This window comes from Alligator sinensis, unplaced genomic scaffold, assembly GCF_000455745.1.
Source record: "Alligator sinensis unplaced genomic scaffold, ASM45574v1 scaffold455_1, whole genome shotgun sequence".
NCBI classification, from domain to species: Eukaryota; Metazoa; Chordata; order Crocodylia; family Alligatoridae; genus Alligator; species Alligator sinensis.
The window spans coordinates 251,139-266,237 of NW_005842142.1; the positions used below are offsets into that span (position 1 = coordinate 251,139).

The 15,099-nt window shown below is 41.2% G+C and overlaps 1 protein-coding gene across 21 annotated transcripts in view; it reads left to right on the top strand.

Annotated features, from left to right (window-relative positions):
* The window catches only part of KIAA1217 (KIAA1217 ortholog), a 403,141-nt gene that overhangs the window by 222,924 nt on the left and 165,118 nt on the right, over positions 1 to 15,099 (top strand). For 15 of the 21 annotated variants that reach the window (XR_003094442.1, XR_003094441.1, XR_003094440.1 and 12 more), the window contains exon 3: positions 8,356 to 8,436. The exons of 4 other annotated variants lie outside the window; for them this stretch is intronic. Coding sequence is in view for 12 of the 17 variants with exons in the window: in XM_025206131.1 (XP_025061916.1) it covers positions 8,356 to 8,436 (81 nt within the window). In the remaining 5 variants the exon portion in view is untranslated. Of the gene's footprint in view, positions 1 to 8,355; positions 8,437 to 13,129; positions 13,200 to 15,099 lie in introns of those variants that run through there. 2 more of the 21 variants (XM_025206136.1, XM_014520704.1) reach the window with 2 other exon arrangements.

The window sequence follows — 15,099 nt, forward strand, 5'->3', positions numbered from 1 at the left end:
TAGTCTTAATATATCATCCTGCCTTGTGACCAGCAGCTCTGCTGAGACACAGGAAAAACCCTTTGTTTTCAGCTGCACACGCAGTACTCCCCCAAAATCCAAATTATTGTCACCCTAACACTCTTCTATAATTATAAAAAGGTGGGCAGGAAAAGAGTTGGTTAAGAATCAGTAGAGTAGACATATAGAGCTTCACTATACAAGGGACTGAGCATTTTAGCCCAGCAAAGCACCCAAATCCATGCCTAATGTTATGCATGTATATAGTCCCATTAATTTCAGGTAGAGCATCAACAACAGAGCTTAAAGTTATGCATGTACTTAAGTGTTTAACAAGTGTTTGACAAGACCATGGTAGAAGCAATCAACACCTTGAAGGACTGGGTTCATAAAAGAAGCTGGAGCAGGGCATGGGCTCCTAAAAGGAATGATGAACTTCCTTCCCTGACCCTAGACATATAATCCACATAGCATATTTCCATTGCAGACAATACAAGAGCTGAAGTTAGTATTAACTTCAAATTAGTTAAAAGGTAATATGGCACTGGGGAACTTGTTGAGTCCCTGTAGTGGTTATTTCCAAACCACTTATCTTTTTCTTTACATATTTAGATATTTTTCAAGTGTTAGATTCTACTGAGAGACTCTTTCAAAGGGGTCTCTGTCAAGTAAGCAATTCCGTTTCTCTTTAATAAAAAGTAATAGTATGAGGGGTTTTTCCCCCTGCAGTAAATGTTGAGTGTGCAACAATTATTTATTTATAAAAAACAGGAAAGCTGAACTCATTGCATTTTTTATTTTATTTTGGGGATGTAGGTGGAAATTGTTTCTGCGATAGTTATTCTATATCCAACTACCTGTCTGTCTGTCTATCTAAAAAGTAATACACAGACATAGTTTGTGTGCGTGTATAGTTTTCATTTGTGATATTTGATATGAAGCAGGCAGAGGGTACTAGGAGAGATACTGTAAATGTAAATATGATGATTGGAGTCAGGATTATGGAAGTCTGATACAGTGCTTTTGCTTTGTTCTTTTCTGTCTGCGTTCCTGGTTTACATTTAGCTGAAGTTATTGTCTCTGTGCAAACTTACAAATCATTTGTTGTTGCGTATCTCCATTTCATCATCAGTTGCTCAAATGCCTCTGATGGTTGTTCATCCCAGCACACCTTTTCTGCCCTGCTCTATATGGTAAGACAGTACTTTTTTTTTCTTGACTAGAAAATTTCTGTTATTTTAAAGTTACTGTTAGAAAACTCTCTCTGGCTTGGACCCAGATAAGCTGCCATCCCTATGTTTTCTCATCCTAGCTTTGCCTGGAAATATCAATTTCTCACATGCTTCCTGCAGAACCGTTGTCTACAGGAAACAGTCTCTTGACCCATACTTCCTTCCTTCAGTTTTAAGCTCTTTAAGAGGACTTACGAATCAGCATCCCTCCTTGTCATATATCACCATCAGCATATTTGTATCCAGTCCTTTGCTTTCCCATTACTGTTTTCCTTCAGCACGTTTTTTTGTTTTGGTTTTTTGGGGTTTTTTGCACGATTCAGAATGATCAAAGAAAAGGTAGTTATTAAAAGATTGTAAGCCTACTGAATCTGTATACCAATCCAACATTCTGGCTAATTAGTCTTTTGTTTCATAACATACTAGCACATTTTTTAATCTGTTTTCAAACATCTGTAAAATATCTGAGTGGTCTTTATTGGTGACCTGTATAAATTTCGTGTGATTACAGTCTCTTTATGATAACTCATTTATTTCCTTTAATTTACCAAATAGGTAAATACAGACTGTACATAGGATGCAGGCTGAAAAATGTGAGCAATCTAACATTCTACTTTATTTCTAAATTCCCATGACTATATCCTGTGATCCAGGGCACTGGGGTTTAACATCTAGAGCAGGGATGGATAAATATTTTGGCTGGAGGACCACTTAATGAGTTTTGTGGACCTGTTGAGTGTCACATTCATCCATGTCTCTCAGTCTCTCTTCTCTTCTCTCAGTCTGTCTCTTCTCTTCTTTCCCTTCCCACTTACCCCCCCTTTTCTCTCCCCCACAGAACCTGACCAAACCTGTAGTTCACCAGCAGCCCATTTACTCAACTGTAGACCCACATAGGGAAAGGGGGGGGAGAAAGACAGAGAGAAACACTGCCACCTGCCCAGCGCAGCAGCAGCCCTTACCTGGGTCCACAGCTGACACCGCTGGGCTCTAGGTGGGAGCTTCCACTGCACCAGGAGTGTGGTGGGTTGGCTGTGGATGCCGCCTGCAGGTTCTGCATCCAGACTCCTAAACCTGCCCACTGTATACACAGTCGACGATGCTCTCCTGCTGCACCAGAAGTCCTACCCAGGTCCACAGCTGAAGCCTGATGCTGCTGGGCAGAAACAGTCCTGCCTGCCTGCCCATCTCATACCATATGGCAGCCAGAGTTGTCAGGCACCTGCAAACTAGATCCAGTGAGTTGGAGTCCATATTTTGTCCATGCCTGATCTAGAGAATAACTCCACACACATTTAATGCATTACGTGATATTACATGCCTTCCACAAACCTTCCAGCAGCCCAGCATGCTTTTTACACCAATCTATGACACCATTTTAGATGAATTTTGGGAAAAGCACTTCCTTCTGAATCACTAACACCAGCAGTTAAAGTATTTGCATTTTTAACGTGCCTACATTTTTCTTTGGAGGTCTAGGATGTGAGAACTTGACAGATTTGATCCTGCTTGGTATAGCAAATACTTTCTCTTGTTCTACCTAAGAAGCTTATCCCACAAGGGAGTCTTATATTTCATTCAATCTAGTTTCTTCCATGCTGCGATAATGACTAATACAGTCAGCCCCAAGATATTTATCTTCTCCTCCCAAAGTTATTCCATACTGATCATTTGGATACTTCTTTGCCAGTGGTATTCATTAGACATTTTTCAAGACTCTATTTGATGACATCAGCACATTTCTGGCATCTTTGTTTCCATCCTTTTACTCAGCTTTCTCCGTCTTTTCCAAGGGCACTGCAGTCACTGTTTCTTTCTACAGCTCAAAGCCAACATGTTTTGTCGCTGCTTCCTTTGTTCCTATTACCTTTCTCATCATAGTACAGATTGGCTCTTGGAATCAGTACTAAATCCTTCTCATACTTGTCCATTAATAAATCTCCATGGCTCTGCACATATTACTGTCCCACTGACTGGACTCAGCATTTCAAATGGTTTCTTTCTCTGTTCTTTCTCCTTTAGTCCCTTATGCACTCCACCTTTTCCCAGCAGAACTTTACCTCATCCTTCTGCAGCTTTTTCCTAGTGTTATTTTAGCTTGTTTTCAATAGTCCCTTTCTATGGTAATCCAAGATTGGCAGGACTTGGCATATTTGTGGTTTATTTGCTTTTCAGCAGCAGCCATGTTCCTTTGAGGGGCTAGGGTGATAGTGAGTGCTACTTCCTGTGCTCACAAATAAATTCTTTCAGGTCACTGAAGCAGATCCTCTTCTTATAGATCAGTGTAACTCCATGGAAGTCAGTGGATCACTTTCTCCAGCTGAGGAGATAACTTGTCCATTTTATTATGCGATCCTTCAGGTTTGTATGACTGTCTGTGTTGTGATTTTGTGTGTTTTTCTTGCTGTCATGGTATGTTTACTGAAAGACTTCCAGCTTTGCATGTGTGGTGACAGGTGAAGTGGGGAAGAGAAGAGATAAGATTCATAGATGCTAGGGTTGAAAGGGACCTCAACAAATCCTCGAGTCCAACCCCCTGCCTAGGCAGGAAAGAGTGGTCAGATGACCTCAGCCAGATGCCTATCCAGCCTTCTCTTAAAGACCCCCAAGGTAGGAGAGAGCACCACCTCCCTTGGAAGCCCATTCCAAATTTTGGCCACCCCTGCCGTGAAGTTTTTCTTGATATCTAGGCTAAATCTGCTCTCTGTTAGTTTGTGACATTGTTCCTTGTTACCCCAAGAGGTGCCCTGGTGAACAGAGCATTTCCGATCCCTTGCTGCATCCCCCTAACGAATTTGTAGACAGCCACAAGATCATCTTTCAGCTTTCTCTTGTGGAGGCTGAAGAGGTCCAGGTCCCTCAGTCTCTCTTTATAGGGCTTGTCCTGTAAGCCCCTAACCATATGAGTGGCCCTCCTCTGGACCCTCTCGAGTCTATCAACATCCTTCTTGAAGTACGGTGCCCAAAACTGGATGCAGTACTCCAACTGCGGTCTGACCAATGCTGCATAGAGGGGAAGTATCACCTCCTTGGATCTATTTGTCATGTATCTGCTGATGAATGATGAAGTGAGGTTAGCTTTGCTGATGATTTTGTCGCACTGTCGACTCATATTCATCTTGGAGTCCACTATGAGTCCGAGATCCCTTTCCGCTTCTATGCTGCTGAGAGGGTCACTTCCCAGCCAGTAGGTGTGCTGGATATTTTTGTGCCCTAAGTGCATCACTCTGTACTTGTCTGCATTGTACTGAATTCTATTGTGTGCTGCCCACTTTTCCAACCTGTCCAGGTCTGCCTGCAATCATTCCCTACCCTCCAGAGTGTGCACTTCACCCCACAATTTGGTATCGTTTGCAAACTTGAACAGAGTACACTTCACATCCACATCCAAGTCACTGATGAAGATATTGAAGAGTACAGGTCCAGGGACCAAACCGTGCAGGACCCCACTACCCACATCCTCCCAGGTCGATACCGATATGTCTACTACCACTCTCTGATTGTGACCGCTAAGCCAATTTGCCACACACCAGACCATGTAAGCATCTATGTCACAGCCTCTTAATTGATTTATGAGAATGGGATGAGATACTGTATCGAAGGCCTTGCTAAAATCCAAGAAAATGACATCCACCTCTATTCCTAAGTCTAAGCATTTTGTGACCCTGTCATAAAACAAAACCAGATTGGTCAGGCATGATCGACCTGCTATGAATCCATGCTGGTTTCCCAGCTGCATTATTTTTCCTGCTGGACTCCCACAAATACGATTCTTCATAATCTTTTCAAAAACCTTTCCAAGGATGGAGGTGAGACTGACTGGCTTATAATTACTCAGATCCTCCTTCCTCCCCTTCTTCAAAATAGGGACCTCATTGGCCTTTTTCCAGTCCTCTGGGACCTGACCTGAGCACTCAAACAGCCGTGCCAGTGGTTCTGCTATGATACTGGCCAATTCCTTCAGTACTCTCGGATGCAGCTCATCCGGGCTTGCTGACACATCCAGTCCATCCAAGCGACTCTGCACCAAGTCAGCGTTGACTTGTATCAAGAGAAGATTTTTGGTTTTGTTTTTTTTTAGAGGGACTTCAAGTGCATTCTTGTCCTCTCAACCCTGATCCACCTGCCTGCTGTAAAATGTACACATCCACATATTAAAGTTAAGAAAAGTAATTTAATAATAAAAATTTTTCTTCCAAAAATATGGCTTTTGGTTATCCCAATGTTAAAAATGAAACCAACATATGGAATGATTTCATATGACTGTAGAAGATCAAGAGGAAATGAAACACCATTGGTTTCAGTTTGTAGGGTGCCAGGATTAGAGGAACCCTTGCAGGCTGTGGAGTACAACTCCAACCTGGGCAGTGCAGCTTGAAAAAGTGGAAAGAAGGAGTGCAATAGAATAAATCTATGTGGGGATCATTGTATCCCACAAGAAAGACCCTGTGAATCATATGGGCTATGGAAACCTCAGGGCAGCCCTGAACTGTTGTGCCAGTACTTCTTCCCACGGAAATCCCTAGCTGCCTCACTTTGAGGTGGGATTTAGCCTTTAGTTATGGTTTCGTTTTTAAGCAATTATTGGCTTTTCTAGCTGAGAAATTTGTCAATTAAAGCTTCCAAACTCTGTGAATCATGTTCAGTTCCACCTAAGTGTAATCCTTTTCCATCCTGCTCAAGCCCTTTAAAAAAATGCTAATGCAAAAGATGGTTGAGTCCTCTTTCTCAGTCCTTTTTTCTGACTTAGTGTTAAGGTGGAGATGAAAGCATGTTACAAAAATAAACATATTAGTGGATTTTCAGGGGCTCAGGTAGGATAGAATTGGTTCATACTTAGTCTCCAATAGGTGGAATAGGATCTGGATCTGTGTGCGTGCGTGTATATGCACCTGTATGTGTGCGTGTGTGTGTGTGGTAGGAAACATTCAAAACCTCACATGAATTCAACACTCCTGAGATCCTGGTGATGGACCCTCTTGTCTTTGCCTTTGGCAAGGATCTGGCTTGGCATTTATCTAGGTCATGCAGGAAAGTTGAATTTAATTCTTACTTGTGTTTGCATAAATGATGTAGTTGCACGTATCCTATTTTATATGAACAAGTCTAAATGATAAAGAAGAAAACATTTTCATTTAAATAATTTGGGTGGCTTTACACTATTTTATATCATTGACTTAATCATGGAGAAGCATAAAATATATATGCACTAATGGCATGTCCCTGGAATCAAATAAATCTAAGACATTTTTGTTCCCCAGGTTTTATAAACATGAATCAAAAGATTCTTTGAATTACTGTCGTATGATGTGGTGCCAACATAGTAATTGTGTACTTGCTTTGCTAGCTAAGACGTTTTTGTATTTAAGTATTAAATAAGTTTAGTTTTTCATTTTGGCTTATATTGTATTATATTATGTTGAATGGCAAGAACAGGGTAATTAAAGTTGTAAAAGGAGCTTAACACAGGCTGAAGAGGTAGCAGGGTGCTATGAGATGAATTAAAGAAATATACTATACTTTTTGCAGCAACAAAAGATTAAAGTTCACATTATATTGCCAATTCTGTGTGCTTAAAAAGGATGAGTCTAGCTTAAAAATCGTGGGATTTTAGAATAGTACTCTTGATGTTAGATGGTCTTTGGTTGAAGTTTCTTGAGGGTTCATAAAGTTTGTGTCTCAAAGAATGTTAACCTTTATAGTTATAAAGTACAGTATTTCTTTCTGTATCATTATTTGAGTAGCTGGGACTTCATCCCTGTATGCTGTCAGACTCACAGGAACTAATGAAAGGAAGTGACATTCTGCATCCTGTATTCAGGAAGGGCTAATCCACTGGTAGCCAGCATTCCCTCTAAGCTGTGTGGCGAGCGTGGCTGCACAGACACATTCATGCCGCGCTGCCAGGTGCATCTGTGTGGCCGCACGTGCCACACAGCTTAGATTAAATGCTGCTGGTAGCTTATTGCTCAGTTGTTTCCTACTGGATGACATGGGCTGCTACACTGATGTCACTAGAAGCTCTTGGTATTGGGCATTTTGCATAAATAGCAGGCTAAAAATTGATTTACGTTCCTCAATTCATGTACCAACATTTAAAGATTCTGCCTGCTGTGTCAGGCATTTTGTATCATAAAATGAGAGGCTGACATGACTTTGACTAAGTACAGACAGGCAAAAAGCCCAAAGTTGAATCGATTCAATCTTCGCAGGTTAGTCTAAGTGGCATAGATTGAACTGACAAGCCAGTGAACAGACATTCACTTTTGATTCCAGAAATACAGCCACATGCCTGCAGTGACCCAGGCCAGAAGCCAGGGGGTGCTAGGGCATGCTTCCCTGGTGGACTGGAGCACACAGCTTGGGCCAGAACTAGCCCACTCACCCTGTGGGGGGGAAGGGGAGTTTGTGGGAGAGGTGCAAAGCATCCTGGGATGCTGAGGGACTGTGAGTTAACTTGAATCTGGAGGGGATCTAGGACAAAAGTTCAATAAACTGATTTAAACTAAATCAGTTAAGTCTGATACTGTATCCATCCAGGTTTATCTTAAACTGGTTTTGGCCATTTTGAAAGCGGTTTATGTGCACTGAACTTCTGTTGTATTATAGATTTGAACTGGTTTCCAATGACTTACACCAGTGTGTGTCATTTTTATCCCTAGCCTGTGTGAAAGCTCCTCTACTGATATTAATATGAGCCACAAATTGTATTGCATACCATAAAGAATATCCCTTTTTTAGTTTCTGACAAAGTGTAGTTCCTAGACATTACTGAGAATCTGTTTTTAATACATATTTGCCATTAACTCAGGTTGTAGCAAGAAAGAATACTGTCCACATTCTCAAAGCATCAGCTCCTAGTACATTTCTGAACTGAGTACTACAGGACAACAGGGAGTACTGAGATGCATCTGTTTTTGGTAATGATAAACTACATTGCTCATGCATGGTGCCCTTCCTTTAGTTTTTCTTTTCAGTGCATATGCCGCCTTTCTGTTCCCTTCTCCTGAGGATCACTGCAGTACATTTTCATTATGCACAGGCCATTCTCTTGGTGGTTTTTTGTCCTCCCTTTTAACAGCTTTCTCTCTTCCTCTTTTTTCTCTCTCTCTTCGATCCACAGGTTTTGCAGTACATGTTGGTCTCCCTTCATTCAGAACTTGACATTCAAAGGTACTTGATGAAAATTGAATCCTCTCAGAGAGTTAGTACTGTACTTTCTTTTTCTGCACTCTACCTTGGATTGAGCCTGCTACACATTAACTGTGTGATTTGCTTCATAACTACTGTCAGTATCACTGGATAAATCTGGACCTGCATGCTTTCCCCTTTGTGCTTCACAGCAATAATGCCATGTATATCAAGTAAACTATGTAGCAAAGCGATGCATGGGCATACATTGACATTGTCTGTAAGCCTGAGTGTTCCTCTAATGGCATGATAGACCTTAATGCCACTTGTCTCTTAGTTACACACATTCATCTCCCCCAGAACTCACTGGGAGTTATAGGCATGTAGTTGAGGGCAGAATTTGGCCACAAATATATTAATAGCCACTATAAAATGTGCTGACTCTAACTCTACATTTTCAGTTCAATATTTTAAGTATGTTTTTACACTAACCAAATATTCAGAATTCTGCAGAGAATTTCAGGTACAAACCTGTGGATGCAAGGATCTTACTTTTCCTGTATGTGGTTTAGTATTCGCCACAAAGGAGATATGGAACTTGCTGTTACATGTGGCTCTGCATGTTATAAGGGTATCTATTAATACATGCTCAGGTCTTGAAGGGTTGGTTTTATAGGGGATATGTATAGGGTGGCATACAGAGAGGAGGACAGTGTATAAAATAACAGTATGAACTCTTCAAGTGGCTCCCAGCCCCAATTTCCCTCCTTGATTCTAGCATATATAGTTAGCACCACCTCATCCAGGTTGTGCCCTTTTATTTAAAGTATTACCTTTTGTGATCCTATAGCTATACAAATATGTCTGTTTTAAATCACTAGTAATAAATATGGCAGTTTGACTAGGGGCCTCTAGGAAGACCAGACCAGACCATGGCTTATCAAAATAAACTGGTCATATATGCGCTCTTATGTGATGCTCTTCCTTTGGCTGAGCTCTTTTTATTCTGTGTATAATGCTCTCATGTTTTATTCCACGTATAATGATGTGTGGTGTCTCAGCCACATACTTCTCATTTATTTGCATGTTTTAAATATGAACACAGATATCAGGTGTGCCAGGCTTTTATACCATGCTCAAAGGCATACCCGAAATAACTTACCATAGGTAAGAAATGGGATACTGTGTTTACTCAAATCTAATATAAGGTGTGGTGTCTGTTTCCCCCCCCCCCGCAAGCCAGGAGAGAAGATGGGAGGTGTAGGCATCTGCTGAGGTTACTCTGAGTCAGACCCACAGCAACCTCCTGCTCCTCACTTCCACTTCCTCTCTGCACCTCCACTTCCTCTCCCCCTACCCCCTACTTACTGTTAGGCACAGCCCACCTCTGTCTCAGGCTGGATTTCCTTATGGGCACAGAGCACATGGAAATTCTGTCCCCTGCCTGTCCAATCTACATTGCCAAAACTGCTGCATGGCCTGGCAAGGGCTGAGCTTTCAATGTGCTCTGCTCCAGGGGGGAACAGAACTGGAACAGCATCTGACAGCAAGGAGGGGGGAGGCAGAGACTGTAGGGGGGAAAGGGACAGAGGCTGCAGGGAGCTTGGGGTGGCAGGAAGAGTGCAGAGAGAAGAAGTGAGGGGGCAGAGAGTAGGGGGCCACCTGGTTTTTGCATCCCCCCCCCCCCCCCCCCAGCCACTATTTTCCCTGCTGTAGCAGTGGGAGGGGGTTGAATTTAAGACGACCAGATTCTATACCTGGAAAATTATAACAAATTTATAAATTTTCCATATATAGAATCTAATTATTGAGGGGGTCATCTTAAATTCAGGTTAATCTTAGATTAGAGTAAATAAAGTATTTCAAAAGTGACCAGAGTCTGTATTCTTTTTTCCTAGGGGTCAAAGCAGTGGTATTCAGCATATATTTTTCCCCTTTCTGTGCGCATTGTGTGGTATATTTATTTGTCTGTTAGTCCCTTAATGTCATCGGTTAACTCATATTATTTCTACTGAAAGGCTTAAATATATAAATAACTTATAGAAAGTGACCTAAAGTGAGAGGGTAAGGAGCAGAAGTGTGGAGGATGAGAATGGAAGGAAAAGCCTAGCCCTGAATACTCAGTGGGATAGCACCGGGCAACAGGAGAGGGAGAAGTGAGGATGGGACAAGAGAAGAAAATGTGACACATGGAAAATTGTCTTTAATGTTAGCTGCCACCAGCCCAATACATTTTTCAATGTACAGCTATTAGTTTTGATATGCATTTCAGAGTCCCTTAAAGATTTCTTTCCATGAGTGAAGGGAAAAAAGAAGTTAAATGTCAGTGCACTGTTGCCTAAGTTTCTGCTTAGTGCCCTTTTTTTTTTAATTTGTTTTCCCCATCCATTATTTTGTTTTGGCGATAGCATACACTATGTGCCAGGTGCTTTCCAAGTACGGGAGCTGGTTCTTTCTCATCCTCCCCTGGAGAGCTTATGACCACCAAGACTTAGTGTTGTTGGGTAATGATATTTTTCCTCCAGTTATTTTTAAAACAGCACATTCATTAAGAAATCTTCATGGCTTTCTAAAACATATTACAATAGGTTGTAAAAGGACAATGCTGAATTGGGAACTTCATAGCTTATTCGTTTCCTGTGGCAGGTGGACACTACAGGAGCTGTGCCTTTGTTTAATTTCTCTGGGGAATATGTATAGGAGAGGGGAGGGGATATAATCACTCTCTTGGATCAGAACACATCATTCCCAAGGTGCACTTAGGCATCTGTTATATAGTCCTTTTTTTGAATGTGGTTTTCTGGATATTTGAGCGGGTGAGGATTTTTTTCCTCTTTTAATCAGCATAATGACAGCTTTTGTTTAAATCATCCCTTTCATCCTTAGAGTTCTCACGGCACTTTACAGATTGTGTAGGTGGGAACTGCTTCACCCACCGCTTATGAAATAAAGAGCTGGAACACAGGGGTCCTTCCGTAGCATGAGCACCTCACAGCATGGCTTTTAGCGGGGAAATGAGATATAGCACATCTGACCGAAACTACTCTGAGGCTCTAGTTAGGCCAAATATAAATGCCTAAGTTGGAACATTTATACTTATCTTTTTATTGTGTATATTTATTATCCAAGTTATCAACACTTTATTTAAATAGGGAAAGGTAAACGGAACCCACGTGAGGTAAGATGTAAAAGACATCTGTCCCAAGCAAAATTGGTGGATGCCCTGAGCTCTTCAGTCAGTAAAATAGTGATGTAGCCTTGTGCACGCTGTCTGTCTGTCTCTGCTTGCTTGTTTGTTTTGAGCCATTACATTTATAATGAAGTGGATCTTTTTCTGTGCTGTTAGAAAAATGAAGATTTCAATCATTCATAGTGATTTTTGGTTCTTACCTTTAGACTTCTGCTACTTTGGATATTACATCAATAGAAAACCTTTGAGAATCTCCCTTAACCCTTCAACCCTTGTTATTTTTCAACATGACTCTCTACTGGGAAAAGACAGGGTGCCATTTCAATTAAACAGAGGCACTGGGCAGCCATTAGTCATTCTTCTGAGGAAGCCTAAGACTGGGGTTCTTGATCATTCACACAATTAGTGGTCAAGCATGTTGAATAGTTTAGACCTGACTTGTCCGCTAATGAAAGCTGCTAGTAGATCTCATTCTGAGTTCCTTTTGCCAAACTTTTAAAAATGGTGTGGTTCCAATTAGGCCCCTAAATAGGAGGCCTTGTAGTAATAATAAGTGCTGAGCAGCTATGTCTCCTATTGACTTCCGTAGACACGTTATTTGCAAGTGCTCGGCATTCCTGAAAAATCAGGCTTCATTTATGTAAGTACCTAACTATAGGGACAGAAGTTAAAAAAATTGGGTCCCAGTTCATGTTCTGATCTGCACAGTTAGCTTTATATAAAAGAATCAAACGAAGTCTCACTAGCTTCACTTCACCTTGATACAGAACCTTCCATGGTGAGGAGACGGGAGAAGAGAAATAACTGTTATGCATATTTCATGTTCATTTATTCATAGTAATCAGGATTAAAGGATAAATTTTTGGCTATTTACAGCAGCAGCAAGAATGCAGCTGGTCACCAGTAGGAGCTAGCTAGCAATGCTACCGGAAAATTCTGCAGATTTTTAGAATCATTTGAATATACTTCTTCCCTAAAAATATGAGTGATAAATTCTGAGATATGATTAAATGTATTATCTGGCCAAGATGAAAGAGGATGGGGTCGGCCACAGCATATATATAGAGCACTGTTAATAAACCTTTAAATGCAGAAAGCAGCTTCATCCTCATAGCTTTTTAAGAGATGCATAAAATAATAACTTTACACAACATCCTGAAGTTTGCTTCATGATATTGCATTAGTAATAGCTTTTGAGGAATGTCACTGTGAGTGAACATTATCAGGTTTTAATGTAGCATTATCCTATGACAATTTGACATCATCACATATGTTCATCTTCCCTTTCTGATTACTAAAAGGGAAGAGAGACTTTCTACTTTCCTGAAAGAAAAATCCCTATGGCTATGTACAGAGAGTCAAAAAGCCTGAGGCTGAATTGATTCAGTCTTTGCAGGTTAGTATAAACTGCACAGATTAAATTGAAACACAAGCAGACATTTACCTTTGATTTAGGAAATGCAGCCACATGCCTGCAGTGGCTCAGGCCAGAAGCCAGGGGCCGCTAGAGCACAGCTCTCTGGCTGTGTGTTTACTTCCTCTTCCTGCTGCCCCTGAGGTCTCTGGGATTTGCAGTTCAGAATTACAACAACAGAGCTCTGCAGGGCTGGTCATTCTTCCTGCTCCCAGGTGCCTCTGCCTTCCAGGTAGTTCACAGTTGCAGTCAGCAGTAAGTTTGAGTGGGGGGCTGGGGTGTCTAATCCCCCTCCCTGGCCCCAGACCCCAGCCGGGGTTTGCCTGGGGGCAGCAGTCCCCTCCCCTCTGCAGACTGGGCTGCATCCCTAGCCGAGCTTGCCTCCCCTCTTCTCAGCCAGCCCTCGCTGCTCCAGCTAGGGAGGCAGAGTGGCAGGGCCAGCCGTGGTCTCAGGAGCAGATAGCACAGCACAGCCCAAGGCTGGACAGCATGCTGGGGGACTGTGATTTAACTGGTCCCAGGGGTCTGAGACAGAAGTTTCATAAATCATTTAAGTCTGATACTACATTCAACCAGGTTTATTTTAAACCAGTTTCAGCCATTTTGAAGCTAGTTTATATGCAGAGCTTCTGTTTGGTTACAGGTTTTAACCAGTTTCTGATCACTTAAACCAGTTTACATGTAACTTGTGTCCCTAGCCCATTTGTCTATTTCCTTCCTTCGTTGAAGTATGATAAAAATTGAATGTTCCTGTGCTGCAAGTTCATTTACACTGTATTCCTTGCTCAGGCAATGTGCAGAGGGTTCTGTAATTCAGATTTTTCTTGTACTTTGGTGGTGAAATTGTCTTCAAGCTTTGCCTCACGGAAGGGTTAGCGTAGGAAGGCAGGCAGTATTTGCAATTGAAGGCCTAGAGGGAAGTTATGGAAGGAAACAAGAAAGAAAAATCAGATAGTCTCCAGACAGGCAAAGTATTTGTACCTGCTTTTATAGTAGAGATACTGGGAACCCAGCAGATTCCTTAAGAAAAGGAGTCAAACAGCGGATACCTTAATAAAAGCCTGCTGGCCAGGGAAGAAAAGCCCTGAGGACCCTTCCTATCCTAGCAAACTAGCACAGCATTTCCCTCCCAAAGTGAATGAAAGCTGACTTCTCTTTTTGCTTTGTAATGCCCTGCAGTTGATTTAACAGTAAGCAGTGAAGCATTTATACCAACAGTGAATAAATAGGAGCCAGAGACCCCTACTAATTTGATCAGCCATGAGGGGATAGCATAAATACTGCTACAGAGTTTTCATGGGATTGAGTGGTCAGTTCAGCTGTTTTGAACAGCAACACCATTGCTTATAACTTTATAGGATGATATCATTTTCTATAACTGATGATCCCTAGCTGCCACATGTCATGGGTTTTCTATCTCATGATAATAAAATAATACACAACGAAGAAAAATATTGTAACGGAAGATACAGCTTCATATCACATGCTGCTGAGTCATTTGATTTTTTTCTTTTTCCAGAAGAAATACAGTTCTGTTTTCACAGGTGAAAGTCCTTGAGAAGAACGTGCATTGTGTATATAAGTAGATATAATATAAGCTTAAGGGGAAAAAGATTTGTGTATGGGATTTAGTTTCTCTGTTTGCTGAAATATGTTCTAAGGAAAAACATCACTTAAGAATTATATAAATATCTCCAGTGGTGTGGAGAGTATTTGTACATCCTCTTCTCACAACAGCATGTCACTAATAATATATCTAAATAAATAAAAACATATTGTTGCTGTAATGTAAGTCCCCAAAGCTTTAATGAATGGTTAAAAAAGAAAGGGTCCCTCCTCTTTACATTTAAAACTTATGCACTTCATTAAAGCTTTTGTTCAGAGATCTCTTATCATGAGCTGTTTTAACTAACTACAATTTTAATCTTTGATGTAAATCTAAAGGCCAATCAGAAAAGCAGCAGCGCAGTACTGTTTTCACCACCTGCGCATCCTTTGCTTAGATACAAACAATATAATTTAAGCAAAGGAGCATTATCCAAATACTAAAATGTAGGAAACTTTTCATTGGAATCTCTTATCTTATTGTTCTTTTTATTCAACTGAACCCATGTATGCTTGAAAGACGCATT